General features: G+C 41.7%; 1 protein-coding gene across 11 annotated transcripts in view; it reads left to right on the plus strand.

Moving 5' to 3' along the window:
- Window positions 1-14826, plus strand: part of PLCB1 (phospholipase C beta 1) — a 689597-nt gene that overhangs the window by 488945 nt on the left and 185826 nt on the right. For all 11 annotated transcript variants that reach the window (XR_009762119.1, XR_009762120.1, XM_061622530.1 and 8 more), the window contains one exon: window positions 2580-2662. Coding sequence is in view for 9 of the 11 variants with exons in the window: in XM_061622530.1 (XP_061478514.1) it covers window positions 2580-2662 (83 nt within the window). In the remaining 2 variants the exon portion in view is untranslated. The remainder of the gene's footprint in view (window positions 1-2579; window positions 2663-14826) is intronic.

The following is a 14826-nucleotide window of genomic DNA, read 5'->3' on the forward strand; positions in this document are numbered from 1 at the left end:
CTGCTCACATGCATGTCTTTCTATATATATCCTATATATTTATTTATATGCTCACATGTTCATATATATTCCACATTTTCAAAAATATTTATAGAGAACAGTAATAATAATAATAATAATAATAAATAATAATAATTGTAGCTGAATGAATATCATCTACTCTTACAGTCATTGTTTGGAATAATGTTAAAAACCTTTAAATGCCTTTGATGCAAAAATACTACCAACCAGTCAGCTGGGGTGGGGAGCGACCTCATTAGATAAGTCAAAACAACTTTATGCAAAAATCCTGCTAGAAAAGGCTGCTATAAATTAAAATCTACATGCAAGGTAGTGGTGAGAAATAACTACTTATTGGACCTCATGATATACATATATTAGAAATAGCTTTGTAAAAATTTAGAACAGAGCTAGGAAGCCCTAAGAAATGAAACGCCTGAGCTTTGCTCCTTTGTTATTGGTATGTACCTTCACGTCGATTACGACTTATGAATCAGTGACCTCCAAGAGCATCTGTCATGAACCACCCTGTTCAGATCTTGTTAGTTCAGGTCTGTGGCTTCCTTCATGGAATCAATCCATCTCTTGTTTGGCCTTCCTCTTTTTCTACTCCCTTCTGTTTTTCCCAGCAGTATTGTCTTTTCTAGTGCATCATGTCTTCTCATTATGTGTCCAAAGTATGATAACCTCAGTTTCATCATTTTAGCTTCTAGTGATAACTCTGCTTTAATTTGTTCTAACACCCATTTTTTTGTCTTTTTCGCAGGCCATGGTATGCACAAACCTCTCTGCAACACCATATTTCAAATGTGTTTATTTTTCTCTGAACCTCTTTTTTCATTGGCCAACTTTCACATCCATACATAGAGATCGGGAATACCATGGTCTGAATGATCCTGACTTTAGTGTTCAGTGATACATCTTTGCAATTGAAGACCTTTTCTAGTTCTGTCACAGCTGCCCTCACCAGGCATAGCCTTCTTCTGATTTCTTGACTATTGTCTCCATTTTGGTTAATGACTGTGGCAAGGTATTGATAAATTGTATTCTATAGTATGGCCTCATGGATGGATTTTAAGTTTGACCAACCTTTTTTTGGCAGGATTGTTACGTAGTATAAGTGGGTGGTTGAACTTTCCCATGTGAACTTCTTAGCCCATTACATTAATATAATTCAGTTATATTTTATATCAAATTTTGTATTGCTGTTTTGACATGCCTTTTGAGGTTTTTTTGGAAAAAAAATTCCTTTCACAGTATAATCCTGTGCATACCTATTCAAAAGTAAGTTGTGTTGAGTCCAAGGGAGTGTGTATAGGATTTCAGTCTCAGTTATGCTCTGGTTGTTAGTCTTTTGCATTAAAGGCATGTTAAATTTTTTAACTTTATTCCAAATTAGGAGAATAGCGGTAGATGATATATATTCAGTTGCAATTCTATTACTGTTTTCTATACATGCTTTCAAAACTGCAGGTGCTAAAAACAGTCTGTGTCTATATTATACATATTATCCAGAAAGTGATGCCGCCATCTTCTAAGGGATCCCCAGATGTTGTTGGACTATAGCTCCCATTATCCCAGGCCATTGGCCATGCTGGCTGGGTATAGGAATTGCAGTTCAACATTATCTAGGGACCCAAGGTCAGGGAAGACTGTTGTAAGGTAAAGTGAGTGGTGACTGGGGAGAAGGAATTATCAGTTGCGACACTCCACCTTTGGAACACTATCTCCGGTGTGGCTCACCACTTTTTGTCTGGTTGGCATCAAACAAATTTTGTTTTGTTCTTCATGTTTTAAAAAACCTTTAACCCACAGTGGAAGTCCTGATTTGCTGCGATGGATGGATGGATGGATGGATGGATGGATTTTCTTTGCTATGCATGTTGTTGTTTAAGTGAGTGTTGATAGTATTATTTTTTATTCAAGGGATGGGGAAAGCTTGACCTTTTTCTTTCCTTCCTTGATCAAGGTGCATTCATAGTGAGCTGTGGGCGGATGATCATCATTTTGCTAGATAAACAAATGTCAGCCCTCATCAAGGGCAAAGGCACTATTAGGAAAGGTTCTCAATGTTCATCCTTATTTGACTCCCTGTAAACAATCCTCTGTGTCATTTGCAAGGGTTTACCTACATCATACACAAGCCTGAAATGGGTTAACTTAAGTAACTGAATTTTTTTGAAATACAAAAAAGGCTATCAGGCAATACATGACTATTTTAATTTTGCAAAATGATCCATTTAGCTTTAGGCACAGAGTCGTGCCCTACAAAGACAGAATTCTACACGCAAGCTGTTCTTTGTTCTCCCACAGGCAGGCATAACAGTGGAATGAGAGAACATCGTAGCATGTTTTGAAGATGAGAAAGCAAATCAAGCTGAGAAGAATTTATTGCTAGTGGAGCTTCCTCAATCCTTTTAAAGTTGTTTTAGAACTCAAACATTTGGGGAAAAGGTTCAGAGAAGCCATCAAACTGCTTATGTTTGTTTATTAAATTATTTTTATCAGAAAGAGAAATGTGTTAAGAAGAAAAATAATCAGTGCCTGTTTTCTTGTTTCTTCCCCTTCACTCCTCATAGGAAGTAATTGAAGCTATTGCTGAATGTGCATTTAAGACATCTCCTTTCCCTATCCTCCTCTCTTTTGAGAATCACGTGGATTCGTAAGTATTATGGAAATATTTCCATTAACAATACAGTTTAATAAATGTTGGAGTACATATGTTGAAGTGATACTATTTAATGATAGTAGTTTGGGATGAAGAAACAGACATTCTAAAGTGTGGTGGAAGTGGTTTGCTACATTCTGAGACATTTGTTTGCAAAGCAAAGAATGTGTGTTCAGGCCACTGTTCAGCACACTTTTATTTATTTATTTATTTATTTAAAATATTTCTATCCCACCCTTCTACCCTATAATAGGGCACTCAGGGTGGCTTACAATAAAATTGAGCAAGTACATAATAAAATTGTACACAATAAAAATCACAAAAACATTAAAATAAATTAAAATACATAAAATGCAATTAAAATACATAAAATAATATATATACATATACACACACGTACACACATATATGCATATATAGGGAGTGGTACTGAAGGGACTAATGAGGTAAAAATTAACACAGAAGGCATAAAATCATCATCAGGCTCTATCTTCAGTCCCTCCCAAAGGCTCTCTGGAACGTTTCCAGAAGTCGCTGGAAAAGTAAAAGTAAAGTAAAAGTAAAATTTAATTTTTGTGTCGCCTATCTGGCCGAAGCCACTCTAGGTGACGTACACATTGGAATTCAATAAAATACAATATAAATGCAGAATAAATACAATGCAGTCAACAATAACCATTCTAATGGCAGCAGTATAAAACAATATAGGGCAATCAATAATAATTTTAAAACAATCATGGAAAAAAGAAATTAGCCCACCCCGGGGATCCCGAAGGCCTGTCCAAAGAGCCAAGTTTTTAAGGCTCGGCGGAATGTATCCAGGGAAGGGGCATGGTGAAGATCAGACGGGAGGGAGTTCCAGAGAGTGGGGGCCGCCACTGAAAATGCCCTCTCTCTAGTCCCCACCAACCTAGCTGTTTTCGTTGGTGGGACTGAGAGAAGGCCCTGCGTGGCTGATCTAGTCGGGCGGCTTAATTGGTGGTACTGGAGGTGCTCCTTCAGGTAAACTGGGCCGAGACCATATAGGGATTTAAAGGTTAACACCAACACCTTGAATTGGGCCCGGAAAACAACTGGAAGCCAATGTAGGTGAAATAACATTGGCGTGATATGATCACGGTGGCGGCTGTTTGTAAGCAAACGAGCCGCCGCATTCTGCACCAGTTGTAGTTTCCGGACCATTTTCAAGGGTAACCCCACGTAGAGCACATTACAGTAGTCTAATCGAGAGGTGACCAGGGCATGTACCACCAGTGGGAGCTGATGAATAGGGAGGTAGGGTTGCAGCCTCCGTATGAGGTGTAGTTGATACCAAGCTGCCCGGCTCACTGCCGAAATCTGAGCCTCCATGGACAGCTTGGAATCAAGAACAACCCCGAGGCTGCGGACCTGATCTTTCAGGGGTAGTCTCACTCCATTAAGCTTCAGGTCAGCAACACCCAACCTTCCCCTGTCACCCACGAGTAGCACCTTGGTCTTATCAGGATTGAGCTTCAGCCTGTTCCTTCCCATCCACCCACTCACGGATTCCAGGCACTTGGACAAGGTCTCCACAGCCAACTCCGGTGAGGATTTAAAAGAGAGATAGAGCTGCGTGTCATCAGCATATTGGTGACACCGCAGCCCAAAACTCCTGATGATGGCTCCCAGCGATTTTACATAGATGTTAAATAGCATGGGAGAGAGGATAGAACCCTGTGGCACTCCACAAGTGAGGGACCAAGGGTCTGAAACCTCATCTCCCGATGCTACCTGTTGATGCCTGTCAGAGAGAAAGGAACGGAACCACTGTAAAACAGTGCCTCCTATTCCCAATCCCCTCAGGCGATCTAACAGGATACCGTGGTTGACGGTATCAAAAGCCGCTGAGAGATCCAGGAGGACAAGAAAGGTGAACTCTCCCCTGTCTAATGCCCTCCTCATATCATCTACCAGAGCAACCAAGGCTGTTTCAGTACCATGTCCAGTCCTGAAACCCGATTGGTATGGATCCAAATAATCCATTTCATCCAAGTGTGCTGATAACTGGTTAGCCACCACTCGCTCAATGATCTTGCCCAAAAATGGCAAATTCGAAATGGGGCGAAAGTTGTTCAAGACTTGGGGATCCAAGGAGGATTTTTTTAGAATAGGTTTTATAATTGCCTCCTTGCGGGGCGGTGGCATTACACCCTCCTTCAAGGATGCATTTACCACCGCCCTAATCCCTTCGCCCAATTTCTCCTTGCAGTTCATAAGGAACCATGATGGGCAAGGATCAATCAGACAGGTGGTAGGCTTCACCGTTGAAAGTACCTTGTCCACATCCTCAGAAGGAAGAGGCCGGAACCAATCCCACTGAACCAGATTGCAACTGGTCAACTCTGGATCCTCCACTGCATCCACAGTGAATGGAGCTCTTCAGGTGTTCGACTTTATCGGCAAAGTGCCTTGCCAATTTGTCACAGGAAGCCTTAGAATGCTCCAAGGGTTCCTGAGCAACTGGACCGACCAGGCTTCGGGCCACCTGGAACAGCTTCCTGGGACAGCACTCTGCGGATGCAATAGAGGCAGCAAAGAAATCCTTCTTTGTTCCCTTTATTGCCACCTGGTAGGCAGCTATTGCTGCTCTAACCTGTGTCCGAACATCTTCAGAGCGGGATTTCCGCCACCGGCGTTCTAGTCGTCTCACCTCCTGTCTCAGACTTCGCAACCGGGGTGTATACCACGGTGCTGTCTGAGTTCTGTTCAGGGGGAGAGGATGTTTCGGAGCCACCCGGTCTAATGCCCTGGTGATTCCCTCGTTCCACTCCATCACCAGGGTTTCGACCGGGCGACCTTCAGCAGGTTCCAATTCCCCCAGCGCAGTCAGGAATCCATCCGGATCCATCAGGCGCCTGGGGCGGACCATTCTAATAGGTCTTTTACCCCTGTGGAGGGTGTGTGGCATCGAGAAGTCAAAGTTCACCAGATAGTGATCTGACCATGACATGGGGGTAAAAGAAATAGCCCCCAACTTCAGAACACTCCCCACCACTCCCAGGACAAATACAAGGTCGAGAGCATGACCGGCTACATGGGTGGGCTCAGTGTTATTAAGGTGCAGTTCCCAGGAAGCCATGGTTTCCAGGAAATCCCGAGGGGCTCCAATGAGAGTGGTCTCAGCATGCACGTTAAAGTCCCCCAATACTAACAGTTCTGGGGTCAACGTTTGTACATCTGAGACCACCTCCAGCACCTCGGTCAGGGAGTCTGCCGTGCAGCGGGGCGGGCGGTACACAAGCAGGATCCCCAGACTGCCCTTCGGGCCCAACCTCCAGTACATGCAGTCAACAAACTTGGTCCTTGGGAGCAGAGGCCTGGTGAAAATCAAGGACTCCCGATAGATGACTGCCACTCCTCGTCCCTGCCTTCCTACCCTCGGTTGCTGGAAAACCATCAGGGAGGGAGCAGAGCGGGCTTCTCAGGGTAGGGTATTCCAAAGCTTGGGGGCCACAGCTGAAAAGGCTCTCTCCCACGGGCCTGTCAGTCTAACATCTTTCACTCCAAGCACGAAGAGGAGACCCGAAGCAGATAATCTTAAATCCCGGGCAGGTACATATGGGCATAAGCAGTCCCTCAGGTACATTGGTCCAAGGCCATTTAGGGCTTTAAAAGTCCCAACTTTGAATTGGGCCCAGAAACACAGTGGGGGCCAGTGGAGTCAATAAAGCACAGGGGTGATATGATCCCTGTGCCGTGCTCCAGTTAATATTCTGGCTGCTGCATTTTGAACCAACCGTAATTTCTGAACCATTTTTTTTTATCATTAATTTTTATTCAAATTTTCAAAGACAAAAAACAAAACAAAACAAAAACAATTAAACAATAAAATAAAATGTTGACTTCCGATTTGTCGCAGATCAGTTATAGGTCTACAATATATAACAATCCTATCTCTAAAATTATATTATAAAATCACTTTCCTCCAGTAGTTATCTTAATTAATCATCAAATCTCATAAACATTACTTTATTCTTTCCACAAAAAGTCAAAGAGAGGTTTCAATTCCTTGAGAGATATGTCTTTCAACTTTTCTCCAAATAGACATGTCGCTTAATCCATCTGATTCAAATCTGCTAGGCCCAATAATTTCAATAGTCATTCTTCCATTATCTATTTATTTATTTATTTATTTATTTAATTAAGCTTATATACCGCCCGACTAGCAACAGCTCTCTGGGCGGTGAACATTAAAAATACAATAAAAATAACACAAAACTGTACACAAAACTGTACAGTCTAAAATCAAAATATAATAATTTAGAATTAACAGGAATTAAAATGCCTCAGAGAAGAGAAAGGTTTTAACCTGGCGCCGAAAAGATGATAGTGTCGGCGCCAGGCGCACCTCCTCGGTGAGACCATTCCATAGTTCGGGGGCCACCACTGAATATATTATCTATATTAATTCCATCTTCTATCTTCAATAATCCTGTTAAATCCAGTAATTTCAGTAGCCATTCTTCTATTATCAGTATCCCATAATAATCTTGTTGTCATAGCCATAGTCCAAATAAACATATTGATTAATCCATCTCGTCAAATCTGTTAGGTCCAATAATTTCCATAACCATTCTTCCATTATCAATATTAATTCCATCTTCCATCTTCAATAGTCCTGTTAAATCCAGTGGTTTCAGTATCCATTCATCCATTATCAGTATCCCATGATGATCTTGCTGTCATAGCCATAGTCATATAACAAGAGTCTGATGGGAATTTCCCCCATCACAAATATGTCCTTGCCATCAATTCTGAATATGTTGCTGAAATATTGTTGTAAAGTCACATCTCTGCTCTGGGTGCATCTCTGCTCTGTCACACATTTGTAGTTAATTCCATAAGTTTTTTCTATGTCAAGCCCCATCACATCATTCCAGTCAAGAATTCTGAATATGTTGCTGAAATATTGCTGCAAAGTCATATCTCTGTTCTTCTTTTTTACAAAATGCACTGGCTCATCTCTTAAGAGTTTCTCCACTGTCACATATCTGTAGCCAACACCATAGATTTTTTCTATGTCAAGCTCCATCACATCATTCCAGTCCAGAAAATTATCCAAGACATTGATAACTTTACCACCAAAATTTTCATTAATTTCTTCAGAGACGTTGAATTCCAAACAGTAAACTTTATTTCTATCATCCATAAACTCCAAATCTTTTTCCAATTTCACATTTGTTCCAATCTCCAGGGCTTGTAGCTTCCCTTTAATTTTTCTTTTCTCATCTCTAATCCCATCAAACTCCTCTCTCACAGAATCCCCTATTTCTTTAAGCTCCTGCGTCATTTTGTTAAATTCAATTTTCATCTCCTGTCTACCCTGTCTCAGGGTTTGTTTCGTTATCTCAATCTCACCCATTATTTTCTGAAACATAATTTCTTCCATGGTCTCAATCACTTTCCTGGTTGTCATTCTTAAAACCACAGAAACAAAAATTATTTCAGCCACAATTGGGTTAATATTCGAGGCTTGCTAATATCAGTGTAGACAGTACAGCCTGCCTTATCTCTATGTGTTCAGGAATACAAAACAAACTTAGTTCCCAACATCAAAACAATTAGTGGCGTCGTGAATAAGCAGATTCGTCAAAATGAAATAGACCCCAAAAAAATTTTTTTCCCCCTCCTCGAAATAGAAATCCCTCTTCCGTTGGTATCTTTAGAATTCACCTCCAGGACAGCTTTTTGCGATAAAAACAAAGATAAGCTTTTTCAATTTCTTTCCACCTTAATTTCGTGAGTGAAAGAGAAAAGCCATAACTCACCTAGAAGTTCTTCACAGCTGATTCATTGACAAATCTCTTTTTTGCTGCACCAATTTAAACCAAATGAAAAAAGAAAATAGAAAGAAGGATGCTTGTCTGCCTGTTAAAGTCCGTTTTTCTTTGAAGAAAAGATAAACGTGTCGCTATAATCAGCTAGAGCTTGATGAAAGTCTGCCCGGCATTGCAGTTTGAACCTTCTCTCATAAATAAATGAAATCCAGTCCTCTCCACAAAAACAGGCTTTGTGGTTAATCTCTACATTTCTCCCTGCCCGGGAGAAAATCTTTATCAGTCAAAAAGAGCGTTCTGACTGATTTTAAAGCTGAAAAAGCTTCTTCTGAGACGAGAGCTCGACTCAGAGGCAGCACAGGCAAAGCAACCCTTCCCGGAAGTCCCCGTAATTTCTGAGCCATTTTCAAAGGCAGCCCCACATAGAGTGTGTTACAGTACTCAAGCCTCGATGTCACCAATGCATGTGTCACTGTGGCCAAGTCAACTGCTTCCAGGAACAGATGCAGCTGGTAGACCAGTTTGAGTAGGCCAAAAGCACTCCTGGCTACTGCAGCCACCTGATATTCAAGCAGCAGGGCAGGATCCAGGAGGAATTCCAAACTGCGGACCTGCTCTTTCAAGGGGAGTGCAACCCCATCCAGAATAGGTTGCAACCCTATCCCTGGCACAGATTTCCCCTTGACAAGCAACACTTCCCTCTTGTCTGGATTAAGTTTCATCCAGCCCTTCACAGCCTCCAGGCACAGGTTTTGGATGAGCACTCCCTCCCTGCGATCATGTGGTAGGGAGAGATGGAGTTGAGTGTCATCAGCATATTGATGACATTGTACTCCAACTCTCCAGATGACCTCTCCCAGTGGTTTCATATAAATGTTAAAGAGCATGGGAGACAGAAGTGAACCCTGCGGTACCCCATAGGCCAATGGCCTGGGGCACGAGCAGTAGTCTAACAGACACTTTAACAGAAGTGTCCAGGCTCTTTTGGACAAAGAGCCTCATTGACAGTCAACTACCCCACCAAAGACCAAATGTTAGTGGTGGCCATAGCCAATGTATAGGTGCATACATACATGCACACTGCCCAGTGCACATAGACACAGACCAAACACACAGACACTCATCACATACACACATACACACACATATAGAATACACACACACCAGACATGTAGGGAGATACCTCTCTCTCTCTCTCTCTCTCTCTCACACACACACACACACACACACACACACACACAAACACACACACACACTCCCTCCCAAACACATAAATATATATTTTTGTACTAGGTATGTAAGCATGTGCCTCAATCCATTCCAACATTCATTCACACCCTCATCTGGTATTTGTTTTATTTTGCACATGTATTTCTTCTGTTCTGTATTCCATTGATGCAGAAATATATATGTTTTTAACATATTTTTCACCTATAGTAGCACATAATAGATGTGCTTGTGTCAGGCATCAACAGCTATTTACAGATCAATTTCCTTGTGTGATTTTCCCCACTTTGACAAAGAAGCTTGGGCTTTAACAGAAGAGCATTGATAAAATCGACAGGTTACAAGAAAGATCATTGTGAAAAAAACAATAATAAAGGATGCATTCCATTGGTTTTTTAAATTCACGGTTATGAAGCGGATTAACACCACTTACTTGGAATTCACTAGGATTTATTGCTGAGTAGACATGGTTACTTTGTGCATAGAGGCTGCCTCTAGCAATGAACTGATACATACACTTCAGGGGGAAAAGTAAAGCAATGAGGAACCTGTTAGGACATATGTCAGTGGATATGTAAATAATGTATATTGTAAACAGAGCTTGGAAGATTACTTTTAAAAAGTAATAAATTACAGTTACAATTACTTGGCCAAAAAAGTAGTAATTACAGTTACAATTACAATTGCTCTGAAAGTAACTGATTACTTTACTTTTTCTCAAAAGTAATCACTACAATTACATTTCAGTTACTTTTTTTGAAAAAATGCCTACAATTTGCTGGCCTTGGCTGCTTCACATCTAAGTAGCCTAAAACAATATTAAAACTAAACACACACACACAGGGGGTAGTAGAAGGGTTCGAATCCCCACATAGCCATGAAGCTTTGGGCCAGTCACTGCCTCTCATGAAAACCCTATTCATAGGGTCACCATAAGTCAGAATCAACTTGAAGGCAGTACATTTATTTTTTATTTTGAAGATGATGATTATGATAATGCAGCATTTCAAATTAATTCTGTATGACAAGCATTCCATGCCAAGCTTGGAAAACCAAGGAGGAGGTATAAAATGTAGACAAAAGTTGACAAAATGCCATTTATCCTTTATATCTATATCTATAATTAACAATACAGCTAAATGATGTATGTAAAGTATTATTTCTCTTTCCCTTTTTCATTAGTATTTTAGTACTACTGCTAAAGTTCCGATGAAAGAATAAAGCATTCGTTAGCCAAATTCAAATGGTTAGAACACATCACATAAATTCCACTGAAGTTGGAGTTTTTCCCATAGAAAAGGCAAAAAATACATACCCTATGATAGCCCAATAGACAATCAGAACTAATATAAAACCCTATTGCTTCTCATTTGCAAATGTTGCAAGATCTAAGGTAACTCTAGATCAAGTGAGTTCAGGTGATGCATGTTATGTAAATTTGTATAGATATTAGCAGAGATTGTCAACAGTCTGAGATGTGTGTGTGCCAATGTGTGCGTTTACCTAAGTGGCAGGCTTTTACCCTGCACTGAGATCACTGAGACTTAAGACTCAGTAAAATAAGAAAAGCTATTTTATTTATAGAAATACATAGTAGATAGGAAAGGCATACCTAGTTCTGACTAACTTGGAGGTGCAACACTCAGGTTTGGGAGTTGCCCTCATGGCTCAGGAGGGAGAGAGCAGAGACAAAGGTGTCTCCTCTCTCTTGGATTACTTTATTGCTTATCTGCATTCTGTGTTTGCCTCTGTAATTCTCACTTTTTTTTACCCACTGTTTGAATGTCTTTTGGGAATGCCTACTGATTATTTGTTATCATTTTGGGCTGATTACCTTCAGCTATTATCTCACCAAAGTTGCATACACATGACAGATTTAAAGCACATTTCCACCACCACCCCAAAAAAGAATCCTGGGAACTGTAGTTTGTTACGGGTGCTGGGAATTGTAGCTCAGTGAGGAGTAAACTACAGTCCCCAAGATTCTTGGGGAAAAGCCATGTGCTTACATGTATGGTGTCTACTGGGAGACTCTTACTGATTGATTCTATACTCCCAGAAGTAAATCCTATTTACTGCTATGGGAATTACTTCCAAGTAAGTATGCTTGGAATTGCAACTTTTAGGTCATGCTTAATAGCCACCTTGTATCAAATTGAACAGTTTCCAATCAGATTTAAATACTAACCACTTAAACTGGTCAGAGTGTCATTCCCTCTATTTCTGAAGCTCAGGCTGGAAGTGTTGTTGCTTTTGTAGCCATGGTATCACCATCCATACCACACATAATAAGGAGTATTAGTGGGCAAGAGGGAACCCCAAGTGTTGCAGAATACAAAAAAGTGAGAGAGAAAACAGAAAGGGGATGACTCCCAAAACAGCCCAAATGAGTACTGAGCATGCTCTGTTATGGAATGCTCAGTGGCTGTGTGAATGAGTGAGTGAGTGAGAGAGAGAAAGAGAGATGTCTCAGCTAACAGAAAATTATAGAACAGTAGAGTTGGAAGGAACCTTTAAGGCCATCGAGTTCAACCCTCCACTCAATGCAGGAATCCAAGTTAAAGCACACCTGACAGGTGGCTGTCCAGCTGCCTCTTGAATGCTTCCAATGTTGGAGAGCCCACCACTTCCCAAGTTAATTGGTTCCATTGTCATACTGCTCTAATGACTGACAGTCCTTTTTTGAGTGTTGAAAGGTGTTTCAAATAAAATTCTAACTTTTATAATAGTCCAGATTTTTTTAATGTCCATATGATTGATGGGCAGGCTGGAAAGAAAAATGACTCACTAAGGCTACATCCACACCAGACATTTACTCCACTTTAAACAGTCATGATCTCAGAATCCTGGGAAGTGTAATTTGTGAAGGGTCCTGAGAGTTGTTAGGAGACCCCAATTCCCCCCACAGAACTCCAGTCACAGAATTGTCTGAGAAGAGGGGCTGACTGTTAAACCACTCTGGACATTGGAGCTCTGTCTCCTAATAACACTCAGCACCCATCACAAACTACACTTGCCAGGATTCTTTGGGGGAAGTCATGACTGTTTAAAGTGGCATAAATGTCTGGCGTGGGTGTGGCCAGAAGGTCATCCAGCGAGTTCATGGCTGTGGTAAGATATGAACTCAGAACGTCCCAGCTGCACCCAGCATGGAACTACACTTTCAGCAGCAAATACCAGAAAACCAACTAAATGTGTGCTGTCAATGCATTTGGGTAGGTGAAGCAGGAGATAGATGGAAGGGGCTGTTTTCCATGCCTGCCACTTTACCAGTGCAATGCCCCATATTTTTCCTTATTGACCTCCATCAGCTAGTGGAAAGTGGCCAGAGAAGGGGTTGCAGATAAAAAGTTTCAGCAGCAAATTACCCCCTCTCATCACTCCTCCCTAACAAAATGCCCCCCACATCAGTAGCAGACACCAGCAGGGAAGTTCTTTTTTGAGTTGTAATTCAGCTCTCATTCTGTTAATTCCCAAACTACACCAGTTGTCATTTTGACCTACATGCGTAGGGAGAAAGACAGTGTAAAGGGTGTGCACAAGGGGGAGGGGATGACAAAGGATTTAGGACTTAAAGATTTAATATTCCATGAGTAGAAAAAAATACCCTATGCAAATGTCTATATTATTGCAGAAAAGTTCAGTTCTACATATGTTTGCCATCTTTTCCTCAAGCACAACTGTTTTTGAGATAATAGTCTTATTCTCTCTTCCCCTTCACCAAAAAGCCATGTTAGTTGTCCAGTGTGTGAAATGACTGCAAGCAGGTGCAGCCCAAGACATTTTGCTACTTGAAGCAGAAGAGCAAATGGTGCCCTGCCCCCAAATCAAGGTCATAGTACCACAGCTTGAAAAGTTATGTTGGCATTTGAGGCAGAAAATCTCACAAGTACCTCTTCCTGACAGTAAATATACAACAACCAAAAATTAAAATAGCTAATAATTTGTTGCATGGTGCCCCAAATTAGTTGCTTGGGGTAGTCATCTCTTGCTGCCTAGTGTGAGTCGCTCTATGAGAGGCACATAACTGAAGCAAAACACACAAACAGAAGTATGAGACTGCACCTACCTCCTAGTCTCTTGCCAGTTCCCAATTTTCACCCTCTCTGGAGGGGTGCAAGGACAAGCTGAGGGGATGCAGAGAGGGTGCAAGGACAAGCGGAGGGGATGCAAAGAGGGTGCAAGGACAAGCGGAGGGGATGCAAAGAGGGTGCAACGACAAGCGGAGGGGATGCAAAGAGGGTGCAAGGACAAGCTGAGGGGATGCAAGGACAAGCAGGGGGTGCCAGGAACAGCAGAGGGGGCGGGCGAGCAGGCTGAGGGAGGCAGGATGAGCGGGGGGGCAGGGAGAGTAGGCTGGAAAGGGTAACACATACACTCACCTCCACAGCTCTTCACTTCCATTCTGCTGCTTCTGCCTTCTACTCCTCCTTGCCCTCCAACGCTGTCTGACTCTCCACTTCCTCCCTCGTGCCTCCACAGAGCACAAGGGAACAGCTAAACAGTGCAGAAGCCCGGTTTGAGGCACATATCTTGCCTCCACCATTCCACCAATCACAGCAGCAGATGATTTCCCCTGCTTTCCCCCCCAGTAACGTCCAAATGTAACGCAAAAAAGTTACATTTGCAGCTCAAAAGTAATGAAATTACCACTCGTTCTGTTACATACAAAATGTAACGAAGTTACCCACTCGTTATGCAAAATTGTAACAAATTACAAGTAACTCGTTATTTCTAACGAGTTACTTCCAAGCTCTGATTGTAAAGCAATTTACATATCATGTATGCATGGTAAAAACAAACTTTTGATGTGGAAAACTAAAGCAAAAGCATTCATAGCAAGAGTCTGTACAGCAATGGGGTTGGACAGGTGGACAGGAGGAAATCTGTTTGACAGTCCATTTCAAATGGATTCCTCCAATATCCTTGGCAGGCTTATACTCATGCATGTGTTTTCACACAGAAGCAGAGGCCACGAGTGGGGATGGCTGACAGAGCTTGGAAAAGTTACTTTTTAAAACTACAACTCCCATCAGCCTCAGCCAGCATGGCCACTGGATTGGGCTGATGGGAGTTGTAGTTCAAAAAAGTAACTTTTCCAAGCTCTGGGCTGGAAATACTGACTTTCACTCT

The sequence above is a fragment of the Rhineura floridana genome, chromosome 4, assembly GCF_030035675.1.
Source record: "Rhineura floridana isolate rRhiFlo1 chromosome 4, rRhiFlo1.hap2, whole genome shotgun sequence".
Classification (NCBI taxonomy): domain Eukaryota; kingdom Metazoa; phylum Chordata; class Lepidosauria; order Squamata; family Rhineuridae; genus Rhineura; species Rhineura floridana.